The sequence below is a fragment of the Polistes fuscatus genome, unplaced genomic scaffold (assembly GCF_010416935.1).
Source record: "Polistes fuscatus isolate 324 unplaced genomic scaffold, CU_Pfus_HIC Scaffold2, whole genome shotgun sequence".
In the NCBI taxonomy this organism is placed as follows: Eukaryota; Metazoa; Arthropoda; class Insecta; order Hymenoptera; family Vespidae; genus Polistes; species Polistes fuscatus.
The window spans coordinates 14,589,849-14,605,412 of record NW_025113096.1 but is presented as its reverse complement, the minus strand read 5'-3'; the positions used below and the strand labels follow the sequence as shown (position 1 = coordinate 14,605,412).

The 15,564-nt window shown below is 28.0% G+C and overlaps 2 protein-coding genes across 2 annotated transcripts in view; one reads left to right on the top strand and one right to left on the bottom strand.

The window, feature by feature from the left end:
- The first annotated feature begins 1,716 nt into the window (after positions 1–1,716).
- Positions 1,717–15,564, top strand: part of LOC122516414 (neutral ceramidase) — a 32,940-nt gene continuing 19,092 nt past the window's right edge. The window contains exons 1-7 of the mRNA XM_043634201.1: positions 1,717–2,014; positions 3,582–3,758; positions 4,105–4,248; positions 4,660–4,836; positions 5,113–5,240; positions 5,514–5,712; positions 6,069–6,275. Of these exons, the coding sequence (XP_043490136.1) occupies positions 3,612–3,758; positions 4,105–4,248; positions 4,660–4,836; positions 5,113–5,240; positions 5,514–5,712; positions 6,069–6,275 (1,002 nt within the window). The 5' untranslated portion in view covers positions 1,717–2,014; positions 3,582–3,611. The remainder of the gene's footprint in view (positions 2,015–3,581; positions 3,759–4,104; positions 4,249–4,659; positions 4,837–5,112; positions 5,241–5,513; positions 5,713–6,068; positions 6,276–15,564) is intronic.
- On the bottom strand, positions 9,996–14,952 carry LOC122516415 (cuticle protein 19-like). Its single transcript, XM_043634202.1, has 3 exons — positions 14,868–14,952; positions 11,851–12,129; positions 9,996–10,343 (listed from the first exon to the last, which is right to left on the bottom strand). Exons 1-3 carry the CDS (start codon positions 14,874–14,876, stop codon positions 10,074–10,076), a joined length of 558 nt encoding a protein of 185 aa, XP_043490137.1. The 5' UTR covers positions 14,877–14,952; the 3' UTR covers positions 9,996–10,073.

Here is a 15,564-nt window from a genome sequence, read left to right as displayed (position 1 = left end):
TCAGACTTTAACTATACTTGTAACAATTATTTCGAATAAAACGCAGGGTTTTTTTTTTAAACGATCTAATTAAAATTATAAAATTTTACATCGTCGTATACATATATGTATATAAAAGGTATACGTGATAATCAGAGTTTCCTTTTGATCTATCGTCTTTAAATGTTCTCAGAAGTAACTGATACTGAATGAGTTGAACAATTAGGAGCAATAAAATGTTTTTAACCCTTAACGTGATAGTTTCGATAACGTTATGTATGAGAATTAATTCATTATCTTTTTATTATTATTCAATGTTTCGTTATTGTCTGTTAAGGATACAAAAATTCGATAATTATTGTTAACTAGTAGATGATAATAACTCATGTGTATGTATTTTTTATTCTAATAGTACGCACCTCCGTTAGTTTAATTCACACGCAAATGTTTATAGTAAAGAGGAAATAATTGTATTTGTTAGACCATTAGGATCTGCTAGAATAGTTCTATTGAAATAGGTGTACACTATATAGGTTAAATGTTGCGTTAATGTGTGCTTTATGTTCGTAGATATTACATGCATAGCTTATACGAATGCATCGATGCAAATTAATTATTCAATTATGTATTGAATTTTTTGTTCTTTTCATTATCAAACAGTTCTAGTTTATGCTCGATTTATTTTTAATTTAACATATTTGATTTAATAGTAAATGAGAAACTGTTAATTATAGTTATAAATATGTAATGTGCATTGTGGTTATATTAATAATAATAAAAAGGAAAGATATAGAATGAAACATGAATGTATGTCAAGCTAATGCACAAATATAACAGTGTATTATTCTGACTCATTTCAAACAGAATAAGCTTTGTGTAGAAGCATTAATCATACTGCAAAATAGCTTTGAATCAACCTAAACAAGCATTCCACAGTTGATCAATGGCTCTAATCTCTTGAAATTACTCTAATAGTATAATACATCATAAATTTGTAGAAGATATTTACGATTCTAACGTATATGAGAATTCTTTATTTTTCCTTTAGAATTTATTTCCACAAATTACGAAATTGAAATTTTTATTAAAAATTCGCATAAAAAATTTTGTTCTATTCGTAACTTACTCAAGTGAGAGAAAAAATTTCATAACCCTCTTAAAATTCTTCTACCACTTGTTCAAAATTTCTTCAATTAATTTAATTTCTTAATAAAACATTCAATTAATACACATATACATATATATATATATATAAGAGAAAAATTTCTCAGACGTGAGTTCATAGATTCGAAATACCGCCTTTAAAAATTCTTCGACCACTTGACCTAGTAGCCAATTGTACCGGAGATGTAAGAGAAATTATCATCTCAACCAATCACGTGCTCGGACGAATACAGACCACCTGTCGCTTGACTCACGTGGTCTAGATAGTTGTCCTTGTTTCGCTCGTTTCGATGAATGGGGCAAAAGAACATGGTCAGAAAGAGAGAGAGAGAGAGAGAGAGAGAAAGAATGAAAGAAAGAGAAGAGAAGAGAAGTAGAGGAAAACCAAGATAAAGAAAGAGAAAGAAATATTTTATGAACAAAGCGTGTAACTGGAGCTAGTCCTGGGGTTAGAAAGAGATAAATAAAGGAAAAAGGAAAAAAAAGAAAAAATTAGGAAAATAATACCGAGGAGGTCACTAATTGATGTGAGAAGGATAAGAGGAGAGGATCTAGGGAGGGGAGAGAATAACCATAGAGTCGTTTCCGTTCCCCCTTCTCGATACACATCGCAGTATGTGAACCGAGGAACGTTTGACGCTCACGTAGTGTCATAAGCAGTTGTTAAAGGAGACTATCACGATCCTATTGCGTTCTCTGATGCTTTACTTCATAGTTCGTCTATAATTCAGTGACTACAAACGTAATTTCATTTATCCTTGATTATTATTTGTTATTCGATCAGATTTTTCGAGAAACGGATATCGACGATATGATTTGCTGATTGGACGAGAGGATTATTGATTACGAATTGGCCAATGAGAAAAGGATGGTAAGTTTTTCTTTACTTCTTATGAGAAAATCAAAAAGTTTTTTTAAAGTATTTTTGTTAATAAATAATATAATCGGTTATTGGGAAAATAGTTGTTTCTTTGTAACGCGTGTTTATAAGAAGATCCGTTTGATTATTATCGATTATATTTCATATTATACGGAATTTAAGATAAAAATGGTATAAGCAACTAGTTTCGCGCGCATTTTAATCAAAAGCGAAAGGTTTCTTTTTATTGGTCAATTAACCGGTGAAATAATCTCTGGAGTATTATGTGTATATGTATATAAACTGAAATTTTGCGAGTGAAAGATCACTCTGTTTGATTTGAACCTTCCTTGGGTAAGTATTCTTTATTATCACAAATGGGAAAACAGTGATATTATATTGCTATTTCAAATGATATTAGTTTTTGGTTTATCAGTAATTCAATCGAAAATTGTATGCTTTTCATTATCGAGGGAATTATTTTCTATATTTTTCGGGGAGGGGAATTTCGTTTGAATTTGTTTTAATTAAATCAATTTTTTTTCCGAATAAAAGGAGTTTATAAATTATTAATAATCATATTGAATAAATTCATAATAATCGTTTTAAATTTCTAATTCGAAAATAGCGAGATAACAAAGTTGAATAAGATGTTCGTGTCGTCTTGACTATATTTTTTGTGCTCACTTTATTATCGTACAATTAGTATTTATATTATAACATTTGTTAATTAATATTAACGATCCTAATATCATTTTATATCAAATTTATAGATGAATGTTAATATTTTTACTAAAATATGATTATAGATTACGTTTATCTTACAATTACGTAAACTATTATCTTGAATAAAAATATTGTTGATAATAATTAAAAACATGAAAAAATTGTGAAACATATGTATCTTTATATAAAGTAACATAAATGTAAAATCTTCGTATTACTCATCTTTTTAGTGTGTGCATGTGATTCATTCAACAATGCATATGTTACATTGCGAATAGTAACTTATAAAAAGAATTAAAGGAAAAAAGAAAAAAGAAATAAAAAAATAAGTTCAAATAAATTATTTTAAATAAAAAAATTAATTAATTAAATTAAATATAATTAACTTAAATATCATATCATCATTTCAAATAAATATGTTCTACTATTAATTAATATCAATTATATTATTTACAATGTAATATATACGTGGATACAAATACACACGTTTAATATAAGATAAATGTTAAAGAGAAAGAGTGAAAATATTTGTAAAGATTTATGTAATTACTTGCAGTAAAAGAGTGAAAGTTAAAAATTCTTTAGCACGCATGCAAACTTCAGTTAAAAGATCCGATGCTTAAACTTTAAGAAATCATTCGTGAATTTTTTTTAATATCTTATTTATGCCTTCGCGTACACTTACCTATCTATAAATCTTATCTATTACAAATCTTATCTGACATTTTTGATTATAAGATTAAAATAAATGAAAATTGAAATAATTATTAATTGATAAGAGTATGTTGATCGAAGAACGTAAACAGGAAATTTCAACTATTGATAAATCTAATGATAAATTATTTAATTACAGTTTGAAAAGGTTAGAAGTACAGTAAGCTGAATGGATACGAAGAGATTACGATTAGATGATTTATCCGCACTATGGATCGTCTTTATTTTATTCATAATATCTCCGAGCTGTCATGCATCTTACAGCATCGGAGTTGGCATTGCAGATTCAACCGGTCCATCTGCAGAAATCGTATTCGTAAGTATGCGCATGATTTTTAATCGTATGAATAAATGTTACGTCATTTTTCAATTTTTGTTTTTATTTTTTTTTTTAATCTATAATTTTCACATAATTTCGTATTTTAAATGTATATAAGTTTTCCTTATCTTATTGTTCAATTTTTTTATATAATTTATTTTTTACTATTAAATGAAATATGCCAGTAAATTATGACAGTTTAATAAATTAAATTAGTGTATGAATTATTTATATAATAATATAAATTTTTCATAAATATTTTTTTTATTTATTTATTTAGGTCACTGTCATAATTACCTGTACAAATATGCACTTTTACAATTGTTTCCTTTGTTTTCTTTAGATGGGATATGCAAAGATGGATCAAAAAGGATCAGGTATTCATCTTCGAACCTTTTCACGTGCGTTTATCATCGACGACGGCGAGGAGAGGTTTGTTTTCGTCAGTGTCGATAGTTCTATGATCGGAAATGAGGTTCGAAAAGAGGTACGTACTTAGATTGATTCATTTTTTTTTAGTGACGTTTATTGTCAGAAATTATAAATAGACACCCATGTAACGTGATAAACATGTTTCAGACGTATTACAAATTTGCATTTGATACAAATATAAATTAAAAATAGAATATTTGCATATGCGATAAAACTAAAAGTAAATCGTGAAAAAGTAACAAAATTGTGAACGACAAAGATAACAATGTTGATGTCCGATTAATGTAAATTTTTATTTTTATTATATAACGCGTTGAATGAAAATAATAATCGTAATATTTTAATACTATGTGTTACAGGAATTTTTATTTTAAGATTTTAAGAATATCTCAACGCACTGTCATGTGCATATCTAATTATATTTAATTATTATAAAATTATCTATTTGTTTCTCTTTTTATTTTAGGTACTAAATAAATTGAAATCGCAATATGGTAACTTGTATACGGAGAAAAACGTGATGATCAGCGGTACGCATACGCATTCTAGTCCAGGTGGTTTCATGATGGACGTACTTTTTGACCTTACCACGTATGGATTCTCCAAGGAATGTTTCAATGCCATTGTAAATGGTATAACAAATGTATGTAGATGTCGCTTATCTTTGACAAAAAGAAATATCTTCCATTTAAAATCAAACACTGATGCTAGATCAATTATCTATTACGACTTTGGTATTTGATTTTGTCACGAGTATTAATTTAGTTTGCAAATTAATTCTATTTCGCAACGATATGTAGTTAATTTCCTAATTTTTTTTAATTCATTTTTATTAATATGCAAATATAAATAATACAAATCTCAATAACACATATAAAAATATATTAATATTATTATTTTTGTTTTATAATATCGTTAGAGTATCCAACGTGCTCACGATTCAGTTGTACCTGGAAGGATTTTTATTACTCAAGGAGAAATTTTCGATGCAAATATAAACAGAAGTCCAATCGCATACCTTAATAATCCAAAAGAAGAAAGGGATAAGTAAGTGATTACTTTGTTGTATACAATTTTTATCTTTTTAATTAGAAAAAAAAAAACATTTTATTTGAATGAAAAAAACTAGTTTGACATTTAAGAATGATATTTGCATAAATTCGTACTACATTTACATTTCATTTAAATATATATCTTATGGTAATAAATATAAATAAACGTCTTCGAAAACAGAAAAATATTTATAACCAATTATTTTGTTTACCAACTAACATGTGACGTCATCAATAACTTACATATTTACGTCTTAATATTTTTTAGATACGATGATAATGTTGATAAAACGATAACGCAGCTACAGTTCGTTGGTGTTGATAACAGACCGTTGGGTGTCATCAATTGGTTTGCTGTTCATCCGACTAGTATGAATAATACTAATCATTTAATATCAAGCGATAATGTGGGCTATGCATCTATACTTTTTGAAAAAATGATGAATAAAGATGCTATGATCGGCAAGGTAAGAAACTAAGACCTTTATCGAATTTGCAATTAAAAATTCTTGAAAGATCTTTATGAAACTATACGTTGATTCATACATATAAAGTTTTATTACAATTTATTTTTTATTGTATTATATAAATATATATTCTATAATTACGTTTAAAATTTATTCTAATAAAATTATATGCATATTTATTTGATTATAGTAAGTGTATATATAATTTGTTCTAATACATTATTTTTTACATATAACATTTAATTATAAATCATCAATTTATAATAAAATTTTGAATTAGACCTTATGTCTATACTTTGTATAGGATATAAATATTTTTCGTTTATAATAGATTTTATTTGTATTAACTCAATTAGGGTCCATTTGTCGCTTCGTTCGCGTCAACGAACTTAGGCGACGTTTCACCAAATACTCGTGGTCCAAAATGCGAATTTTCCGGATTGAACTGTACCGAACAATCCACTTGTTCAGGGAAAAAAGAAATGTGTTTTTCATCAGGACCTGGCAAGGATATGTTTGAAAGTACCAGTATTATAGCAACAAAACTATTCAATAAGGCGACGGTGAGTACTAATTATTTTTAAGTATATTTATTATTTAAATTAAATGATTTTTCATATTAAAATAGATATTATTTAATAAGAATAATATTTAATTACGATTAAAAAGTCAAGTAAAATATGCATTTTTTCTAAATTTTACATCACAGTATCATAAATCGTATTGATCTAACAACTTTTTTGAACGCCGAGAAAATGTGAAAAAGTATCAAATTTATTTCACGTATATTTATTGTGCGTGTGTTGTTTTTTTATTATACAAGTGATTATTATGCGAGTGTCATACATATATATATATATTATATATATGTGCATACGTGTATACATTAGCATCATATATAAGAGACAAAATAAATACAACTAACGGAAATATAATTATTGAAACATTATTAATTAAGTATAGCATCGTTAGCAAAGAGAATATAAATTATTGTATCTATTGTAAATGAGAATATAAATGATGTAGAAAAATGTATAATATGTAAAACAGGAACATGTTTCAATCAGAAGCTGAGAAGAATGATGATTGAAAAGGAAAAGGTAAGTAGAAATTAAGTTAATCGAAAGAACAGTGTTTCTGAGCAGATTTTTAAAAACAATATTTATATCCTGAAAATTTATTTGTTTAATATTATTTTTATTAGTTATTCAAAGATGATCAATTTCTATGGAAATATATTAAGCTTAATTATAGATGCAATAATATAAAATGATAAGAAATTTTTCAAGGAATATTCATGATAGCTCACCTTGAAAAACATGTTGTTAATTGTTAAATAGTGAACGATACATTTGAAACATTTTATAGTTGAACTTCGTCTAGACCCTTTAATAGTTTTCTTCGATCTTTTGTTAATGCTGGTAATTCTAGAAGAACCCAAGGTTTCTCTTATTCCTTGAAAAGATACGTTTTATTATTTTTTTTTTTTTTTGACAAAAGAAAAGGTTGCCTAAAACATCTTAGAAAAATAAAATGTAGCCAAGTTTTCTTTCTAGACTATAAAACCTCTTTATACGTTGAGGTTCGATAAACAGGGAATTAGGATTTCTTCTTTTTCTATTCGAATAAAGAAACGCAATGAAAAAATTAGTGAGAAGGAATCAGCCGCACTTGAGACAGAATATTCCCTTCGTTGTATCTTTTGGTGTCTGGGTTTTCTTTTAAAGGGAATGTTTCTAAAGGATCACTTTGATTTCGAATTCATTTTGTGCAATACTTGCGTTTAACAAGTTGTTGGTTAAATGTTTTTTAGATCTTACTCTTCGAATAAACATTTTGGAACAATCTATTTGATCATTTTAATTACATGTATCCATCTATTTAACATTTTTGTTCTTTTGTTATATTTTTATTAATTCGTTTCGGGTTTACAGATTTCGATAATAAAAATCAAACCAACTAGACATTTCAATCGAGACATTAATCCAATCCTGTAATTGTGCATTGTTCTTTAATAACATTCTAGAATAACTTTTTAAACAATTCTCGTTAAAACTTTCTTCCTTCTCGGTGTTTAAAATTTTTAATTGACTTTACGGAAAATAAGATGGACAATTAAAGATGATACCCAACGAAATATTATAATTTCAAACGAAAGCGAAAGTTTACCTCTATACTTTTTATTTTCATTTACGAGAAATGATTATAATCATTCATTATACACACGACAAGTGGAAGATAGGAATCATACGAGTTGAGCAACCGTTTCTACGTTTATGAAGGGATTTTCTCTCTACCCTGCGTATTATAGTAGTCGAAAACGAATATTCTTTTTTTTTCTTGTAAATGAATCTAATTTTATTTATTATAATTTTATTCATTTGCGAAATTAGTCGAAATAAAAATTTGACAAATGTTTCTACTCTCGTTCGTCTTATCTTTTGAAAAATCGTGCTATTCGATATATAAAAAAAAAGAAAAAAAATTGTTCATCGCTTTTCTCCAACATTGTAGGAGAACTTTTCCTCATTCGAGTGGAATTTAAATATCTTCTTTGAGTCATAACGCAATTTTTATTTACATTAAGTCATTCACTCAGCTGTAAGTTAACGACACTTTACGATAATATTTTTGTTTTTAACGACTCGTTTATCGTAGTTTCATTCAAGGTTGTTTCTATATACATACTTAGGAACGCTCCTTCAAACTTTTATAGGTTTATATTAGATCTACAGTATCGAACAAAAGTATTGCAACAAACAAAATTATCCTTATCACCTTATGTAAATCTTTGCTAAAAGTACACTTGTTTTTTTTATAATTTATTGCTAAAATATATATCTCTTCAGTCGATAATTGAAAGGTGGATAGATGAAATGAATTTACGATAAAAAAAAATATTAATGAAAAATGTAAAAAGGTTTATTATTAGTTAAAAATTATTATTAATTTATAAACACATTTATTTTATATTTATTGTCAATACATTTAAACTTCAAATTCGTTGATAGATCAAAATTAAACAAACAATCGTATCTATTAAAAAATTAACTATTAACGATAATTACAGACGAATTTTTTAGTTTATGCCAATACTTTTGTCTGACACTGTATATACTATGCATTTATATATATATATATGTATAGTATTTTCTTTCCTTATCTATGATGTAAAAAACTCTCTTCGGTTTCACGCTAAATTCGTTCTACCTTACCAACAGCGTCAAATCTCTTTGATTCCAACTTTATTTCCGCTCGAATAACGAAATCAAAATCTCTTTTCTAGAGGGAATTCTTTCGCAACGAAAGCAATGGCTTTTCTATCTCAAAGTTAGATACTTTTACGTAGTAAATACTATGTCGACTGTATCGATATCGTGAAAATACGATACAAATGCACAGGAGAGCAAAAAAATAACGAGTTTTCTCGGGGGCAGGTAATGACCTGACGCTTTCTAGAATTAGATTGAAAAAGTCGCATTTTCGTAATTTTCTTTTTTTTCTCTCCCTTTTTTTTCATTTTTTATTTTCATTATACCAAATGTCATCGAGTATGCTACGATTTAATCTCTTTTAAAAGTATTTGTTACTCGTATATTTTTTCATTGATTTGTTTATAACATAAAGATATTTTCTCATAATTATTTAAATATATTTTCTTAATCGTAGATCATCACATTATCATCGGGTCAAATTTATCTAACGAAAAGATTGTGTAAAATTATTTGAAAGGAAGGGTTAATAAATCGATCATTTTTTAATTTTATCCATTTAAAATATTATTTTGGCGGGATAATTTATGTCGAAAGTAATTACTATTTGTTTATTTTTTAAATTTGTTGTCGTAAGTTGGGAAGATTTTTTCATTTATATATATAACTAACCTATAAAACCATTTCATATTAGGTTAAATAGAAAATAAGAAAAAAAAATTAGACGATATCAATATTTCTATATAAATATAATTAAATATTTTATTCGACATAAAAGAAGTACTTTCGTAAGATCTTACATTAGTAGTTGATCATTACGATGGACGGATAGTTAAACGCTCGTTACATTTACAACATTACACGAGGAGAACTCTACTCGAGTAGTCAATATGGCGGACGCCCGTTAAAACATTTGGCGCGAATTGAGGTACATTCAAAAAGGAAAAAAGAAAAAAGAGAAAAGTAGAGAGAGAGCGAGAAAGAGAAAGAGAGAGAGAGAGGGAGAGATGGGAGATAGAACAAATTAAAAAAGTATGTAATGTTTTTTCTTACAAGACATTGCGCACTGTGTGAATAAAATTAAATAAACAATATCTTAATTAATCGTCTAAAAATAATAATCTCCGTTTCTCTCACTAATCATTACGATTAGTCGTAATGATTGTAATATGCTGGCGATGATACGTATTTAGCGATTGGTACGGATTTTGGATGAATAGCTGGTCCAACCTTTTTAACTATAGCATTGAATCCGTTATGATCGTCTGCAGTATACTCGACGATTCTTACGCTTCCATCGGGCTCGTTGACGCTGTAAGAACCGTGAACTACATCACCGTCACGGACTTCGTGTTGGGTCTTTACATCGCCAGTGTGCGGATCGTGTACACCATAGTTGAAGGTGTATTTAGGGTGCGACTGAAACGAAACGTGTTTGCGTAAGATCAATGTTGTTGCACTGGGTGCGCCCCAATCGGCTTCGAAGATCAAACGATCGACTTTTATTGGGTTTTTTGTTTATCATTTTAGGCTTGTATCTTTTATAATCACGAACTTTTGATAAATAATAAGATTTCTTTGACAATATTTAATTTTTATTTTATCAGTATTTATTCTAATAATAATATCAAATATAAATAAACCATTTATCATGTATTTAAATTAATTATAGTCAATTATTTTTTTCAAATGTATGATAATAACGCGTTGAACGATTAATTGTATTATAATTAATTGACCGACACGAGTATTAAGATTCAACCTCGAACTTCGTAATTTATAATTTCAACATTCACCTTATTTAGTTGATCTAATCATTTAAGTGAGATTTAATACAATGAGAACGAATAGATTTAAAAAAGAATGAAACGAATGAATGAAAATGTCGTGGGAAAAAGTTTCAACGTGATATTTTTAATGTGTGCGTGTGTCTAACAAAGTTCGTAACTGAAAATCCAAAGAAGCATCTCGGCTTGTTGTTGTTGTCGTTATTACTCTCGCGAAACTATAGTAAGTTCGTTCGGTAACGTTCGCCAACGATATTTCGCTACTGGTATTCAATTAACATCGCGAGAAAGCGACGACAATGGGCGTCGCGAAACGTCGTCGACGTTAGAAATGAGATGCAGCACGGAAAAAGAGGAGTTACAAAACAAGATAGCAGTCAACCTGCCTAGTCTCTTTTTCTTTTCTTTCTTTTTATCTGTGTGAGTTCTTATGGTGACACACAGTGGAGTCTCTATTTAACATATGTGAAAACAGCGTGCGTTTTAAAAAGAACACGCAGCAAAACACGTTATAAAACCTGACTCTTTTTAATTTTTTTCGTTTCGTAAAAAAAAAAAGAAAAGAAAGCACCAATAAGCGTGTCGTACGTATTTTTTGAAATTTTCACTTTTAGCGATATTTTTTTTTTTTGGGAAACCAATCTTAATTAGGATTATGTTGATTTTATGAACGCGGTGTTTTTTTTTCTTGTCTTTTTCATTAATATTTCATGCAAAAATGCTACTTGATCGTTAACTGATTATATAATAATAAGATATCGATTGCTTTCTCCTGCCCCTACCCTTCATTTTAAAAATCAATTATTTAAAGACGAGTTTAGAGAATATTTTATGCAAATTGTGATAGGAAATATTTTCATTAAATTCGATAATAATGAACCTAAAAGGTAAATAAGTAATTCGCTATTATTTTTTGTGGGGGGAGAGAAAAATATAATATATAAATATAAAATAAAATAAATATAATATATAAAAATATAATATATATATGTGTGTAAACGTATACCTAGACGGAAAGTAAATATTTTTTTAATGGTGATATAAAAGTTTTCTATATAAGCATACTATGATCTCAATGATTCGATAATATTAATTGACGGAAGTAGACAAAGTAATAAAAAAGAAAGAAAGAAACTTACGTAATAGTCGTGGTCCTTGTCGGCGTGATGCTGTTTGTAGGAATGGAAAGTATGATCGAAGGATGAATCGGCGTGTAACGGTGCGGCCGAGACCGCGTGCACCGGAACTGCAATAGTCGGTAGAACAGCGTGTCTCTCGTAATCCGAAGATCCAGCATATCCCCCATCGAAGCCTTCGTAATCACCGTAAGGAACCGTGTGACCGGCTGCTCCTCCGTTGTAACCACTCACGAGAATCCCTTCGCACCACGCGAACATGGCACAGACCAGGTACAAAATCTACGAAAAATAAAAAAGAAAAGAAAAGAAAAGACAAAACAATAATAACAATCAAAGTACAATTCCAACGCGTTTGTCTCCGCTCCTTGTTTCTTTTTTCTATTTTTTTTTATTTTTTTTTAAACGAATATTCATCTGCCATTCACATTATTTTAAAAAGGTACAAAATATTTGTCGAACAAAAAATTGCCATGATTTTTGTTTTCATCGTATATTACGAGCGTAGATAAAAGTAAGTCCGTTATATTTATTTCTTATTATTTTTTTAATTAACAATAAGGATAATATTTTAACAAATTTCTATATATATTTCTTGGTTTTGTCAAATTACGTAAGTTTACGCGTATGCATTTCGTATGTAAAATATTTTATATTTAATAAATTAATTATCGATGCATTACGTACGAACGTTTATAATATACAAGTATACGTTTCTTATGGTTATATTATTATTATTATAATTATTATAACTATTTATTTAATCAATCTGGGAATCTTTTTAAAAAAGATCATTTTCTTTTTTTCTTTCTACGAATTATCAACGATAAGATATTTATCGATCCGTGAAAAAGAACCGCACGTATGCTATAAAAGCAACACATCGTCTCTATGGTGGAACCTTACAACGGAAGAAAGGGAAGGGAAGCGAAGGGAAGGGAAGAGAAGAGAAGGAAGGGAAAAGTTTCATAAATTTCATAGTATCTCTTCGCAGCAAGTTGTTTCAAACTATGCATCAAATATTCTCCTTGAGAAGTCTATTTACGAAGAGGCATTAGTTTATCCATTTCCCACTTTTGATTTATCACTTTCCCGAAGGATTCGCATAAAGGAATAAAGGAAACTTCTTTATTCGTTATTTCGCGAAAGAATAAAATATATCTTTTCGTATTCTGACGTTGAATAAAAACTAAATATGTAGCCTCTTAACGCGAACTTTTTGTTCCCCTTTTGTCTCATATCTTTTTTGGATTATTTTTCTATCATGAAAATGTAATAACACTTGAATTATAAAGAAAAGTAGAGAAATGTCATTTCCTATTCACGTGACACGTTGATATTCCTTTAATCGAACTTCAACGTTTGATATGAGTTTCTTTTTTTTTTTGGAAAAAGTTAGAGAGGTCTATCTAGTTTTCTTTTTCTCTGTCTGTCTCTCTCTCTCTCTCTATCTCTTTCTCATTATTTTATTGGGAAAATCATAAGAAATTTGTTTTCACGATTTTACAATAACTGTGTCAAACCTTGCACTTTGATTTAAAGCGAGAGGATTTATTGCTTGGCAATTTTTTTTCTTTTTTCTATTCTTTCACTCCTAGCAGTAATAATTATTGTTTTGTACGTAAATGGTGTACACGTATAGAATACAATCGAAAAGTATACTACGAGGAAGATATATCGGTGAGAAAGATTTGTTACAGACTTTCCTTTGGACTATTCGTTTGAAATTCAAATGGTTAAAATACCTGCTAACTATCTTTCTCTTTTTTTTCTTTCTTTCTTTCTTTCTTTCTTCTGTCATATTACACATTCTTATTTACATTTCTATCTCATAATCACACGTACTACGTTACTATATATCTATACGTATGCATTATGGAGAAATAAAATTAGAAGAAGTAATGAATAACTTGTCATTCGAAATTAAAATTCAATAAAAAGTTATTAAAAAATAAAAAAAACATATGGAATTAATTATGACGTATGAACTATTTTTTGGAAACAGATTTGAAATGAAACAATAAAAAAAAAGTAAAAAAATATATATATATATATATATATATATATATATATATCAACCTGATTTAATATTATATTCTCGAATATAATATATTGGTGTTGAAGAGGTGTGAAATGAAAGATGGTGGTGTAGAAAAAAAGTGAAAAAAATGAAGGAAAGAAACGCACACGCGTTTATAGTAAGAAAACACAACATCCGGGTAACGATTTTTCTTTCTCAAATATATCTAATATGATTTGTACGAAAAAGAGAAAGTGAGTAAGAGAGAAAGAAAGAAGCAATCTAAAGAAAAAGGAAGAAGTATTATATGAGTGAAGCACGAGGGTTGAAATGACTATTGACAAGAACAAAACGAGGGTTCTAAATCTTCAAATAATTTCGTCTTTTGTGTGTCACCCATAAGTGAAACACAATAACAAAAACATATTTTCAAAACGTACTAAAAATTCGTAAAAAGAAATGTTAGGAGAAAAAGAAATAAGTAGTCGTTATAAATTCATATGTGTCGATAGTTACCAATATTGGACTAACAATAAGTGAAAAAGAAAATTATACAGCAATTGACTTTACTATTTATAATATCACAATTATGTTATATTATTCTTATCTTATATTACTTATAATGTAAGATAAGAATTCGTATAATATACGATTAGAATTAAATAACAATTTGTAATATAAGAAATTGTTTACAGTTTTTATAGAAAAAAAAAAAAGTAACGAAAGTAATATTTTGGAATAAAGATTTATACGCACACATGATACATATATATGTATATTATTATAAAAATTGTTATCTTATTGTTAGTCAATTGCCATAATTACAGTCACGCATGATAATAAACATTGAAATATTTATTTGTATAAAAAAAAATAAACTAATATATTGTATAGTTGCATTAGTATATTGTATATGTGCGATAAATTAATTTTAGGTATTAAAAATTGAAAAATAAAAAGAAAGAAAAATGACAACGAATATGATGATATTTGTTCGTACCTTAAACATGATGTTTCTTTTCACAAAAGAAAAAAAAAAGTTTTCAGTTTTCTATCTTAGGTTATTTTATGCGAGAGAACACGAAGTCACTGATAGCATTATTCTCGAACCGATGTGCTTATATCCATCTCCCACCAACTATGCTTTCGTTCCGGGCAAAAGCTCTCCTTCGAACCTCCTCTTTTTACTCCCTTCCTCTTCATGTATTTTCTTTTTCTCTCTCACTCCCTCACTCTCTCTATCTTTTGCTTGCAATCACAGCCCCTTCTTCATTTTTTTTTTACCTGTGTTAGGTAGAACGTTTAGTGGCACGTGGTACACGCAACTAAAATGCGATGAACCACGTTAGTATGTAAAACTTTTCCCTTCTTTTCGAACGTGAACGATTCTGTGTTTTTAAATCTTATTTTTTTATTCTTATTTTTTTCTATTTTTATGGAAATTCTCTTCGTTTGTATTCTGGGGGGAGAAGGGAGAAGGGGGAAAAGAAAAAGTTCAAAAGTTTTATATACAATACAACTAACGCAGAAATTTTTGGAAGCAAGAATTAAATAATAAAAAATTATTTTTCATTGTTTAGAAATATTGTGATCTTTTCCCTTTTTTCTTTTTGTTTTTAATAATTTGTTAATTCTTTACGATTTATAATATACGAAATTGTCTCTATCGGTTTAATAGGAAAGAAAAAAGAAAAAGT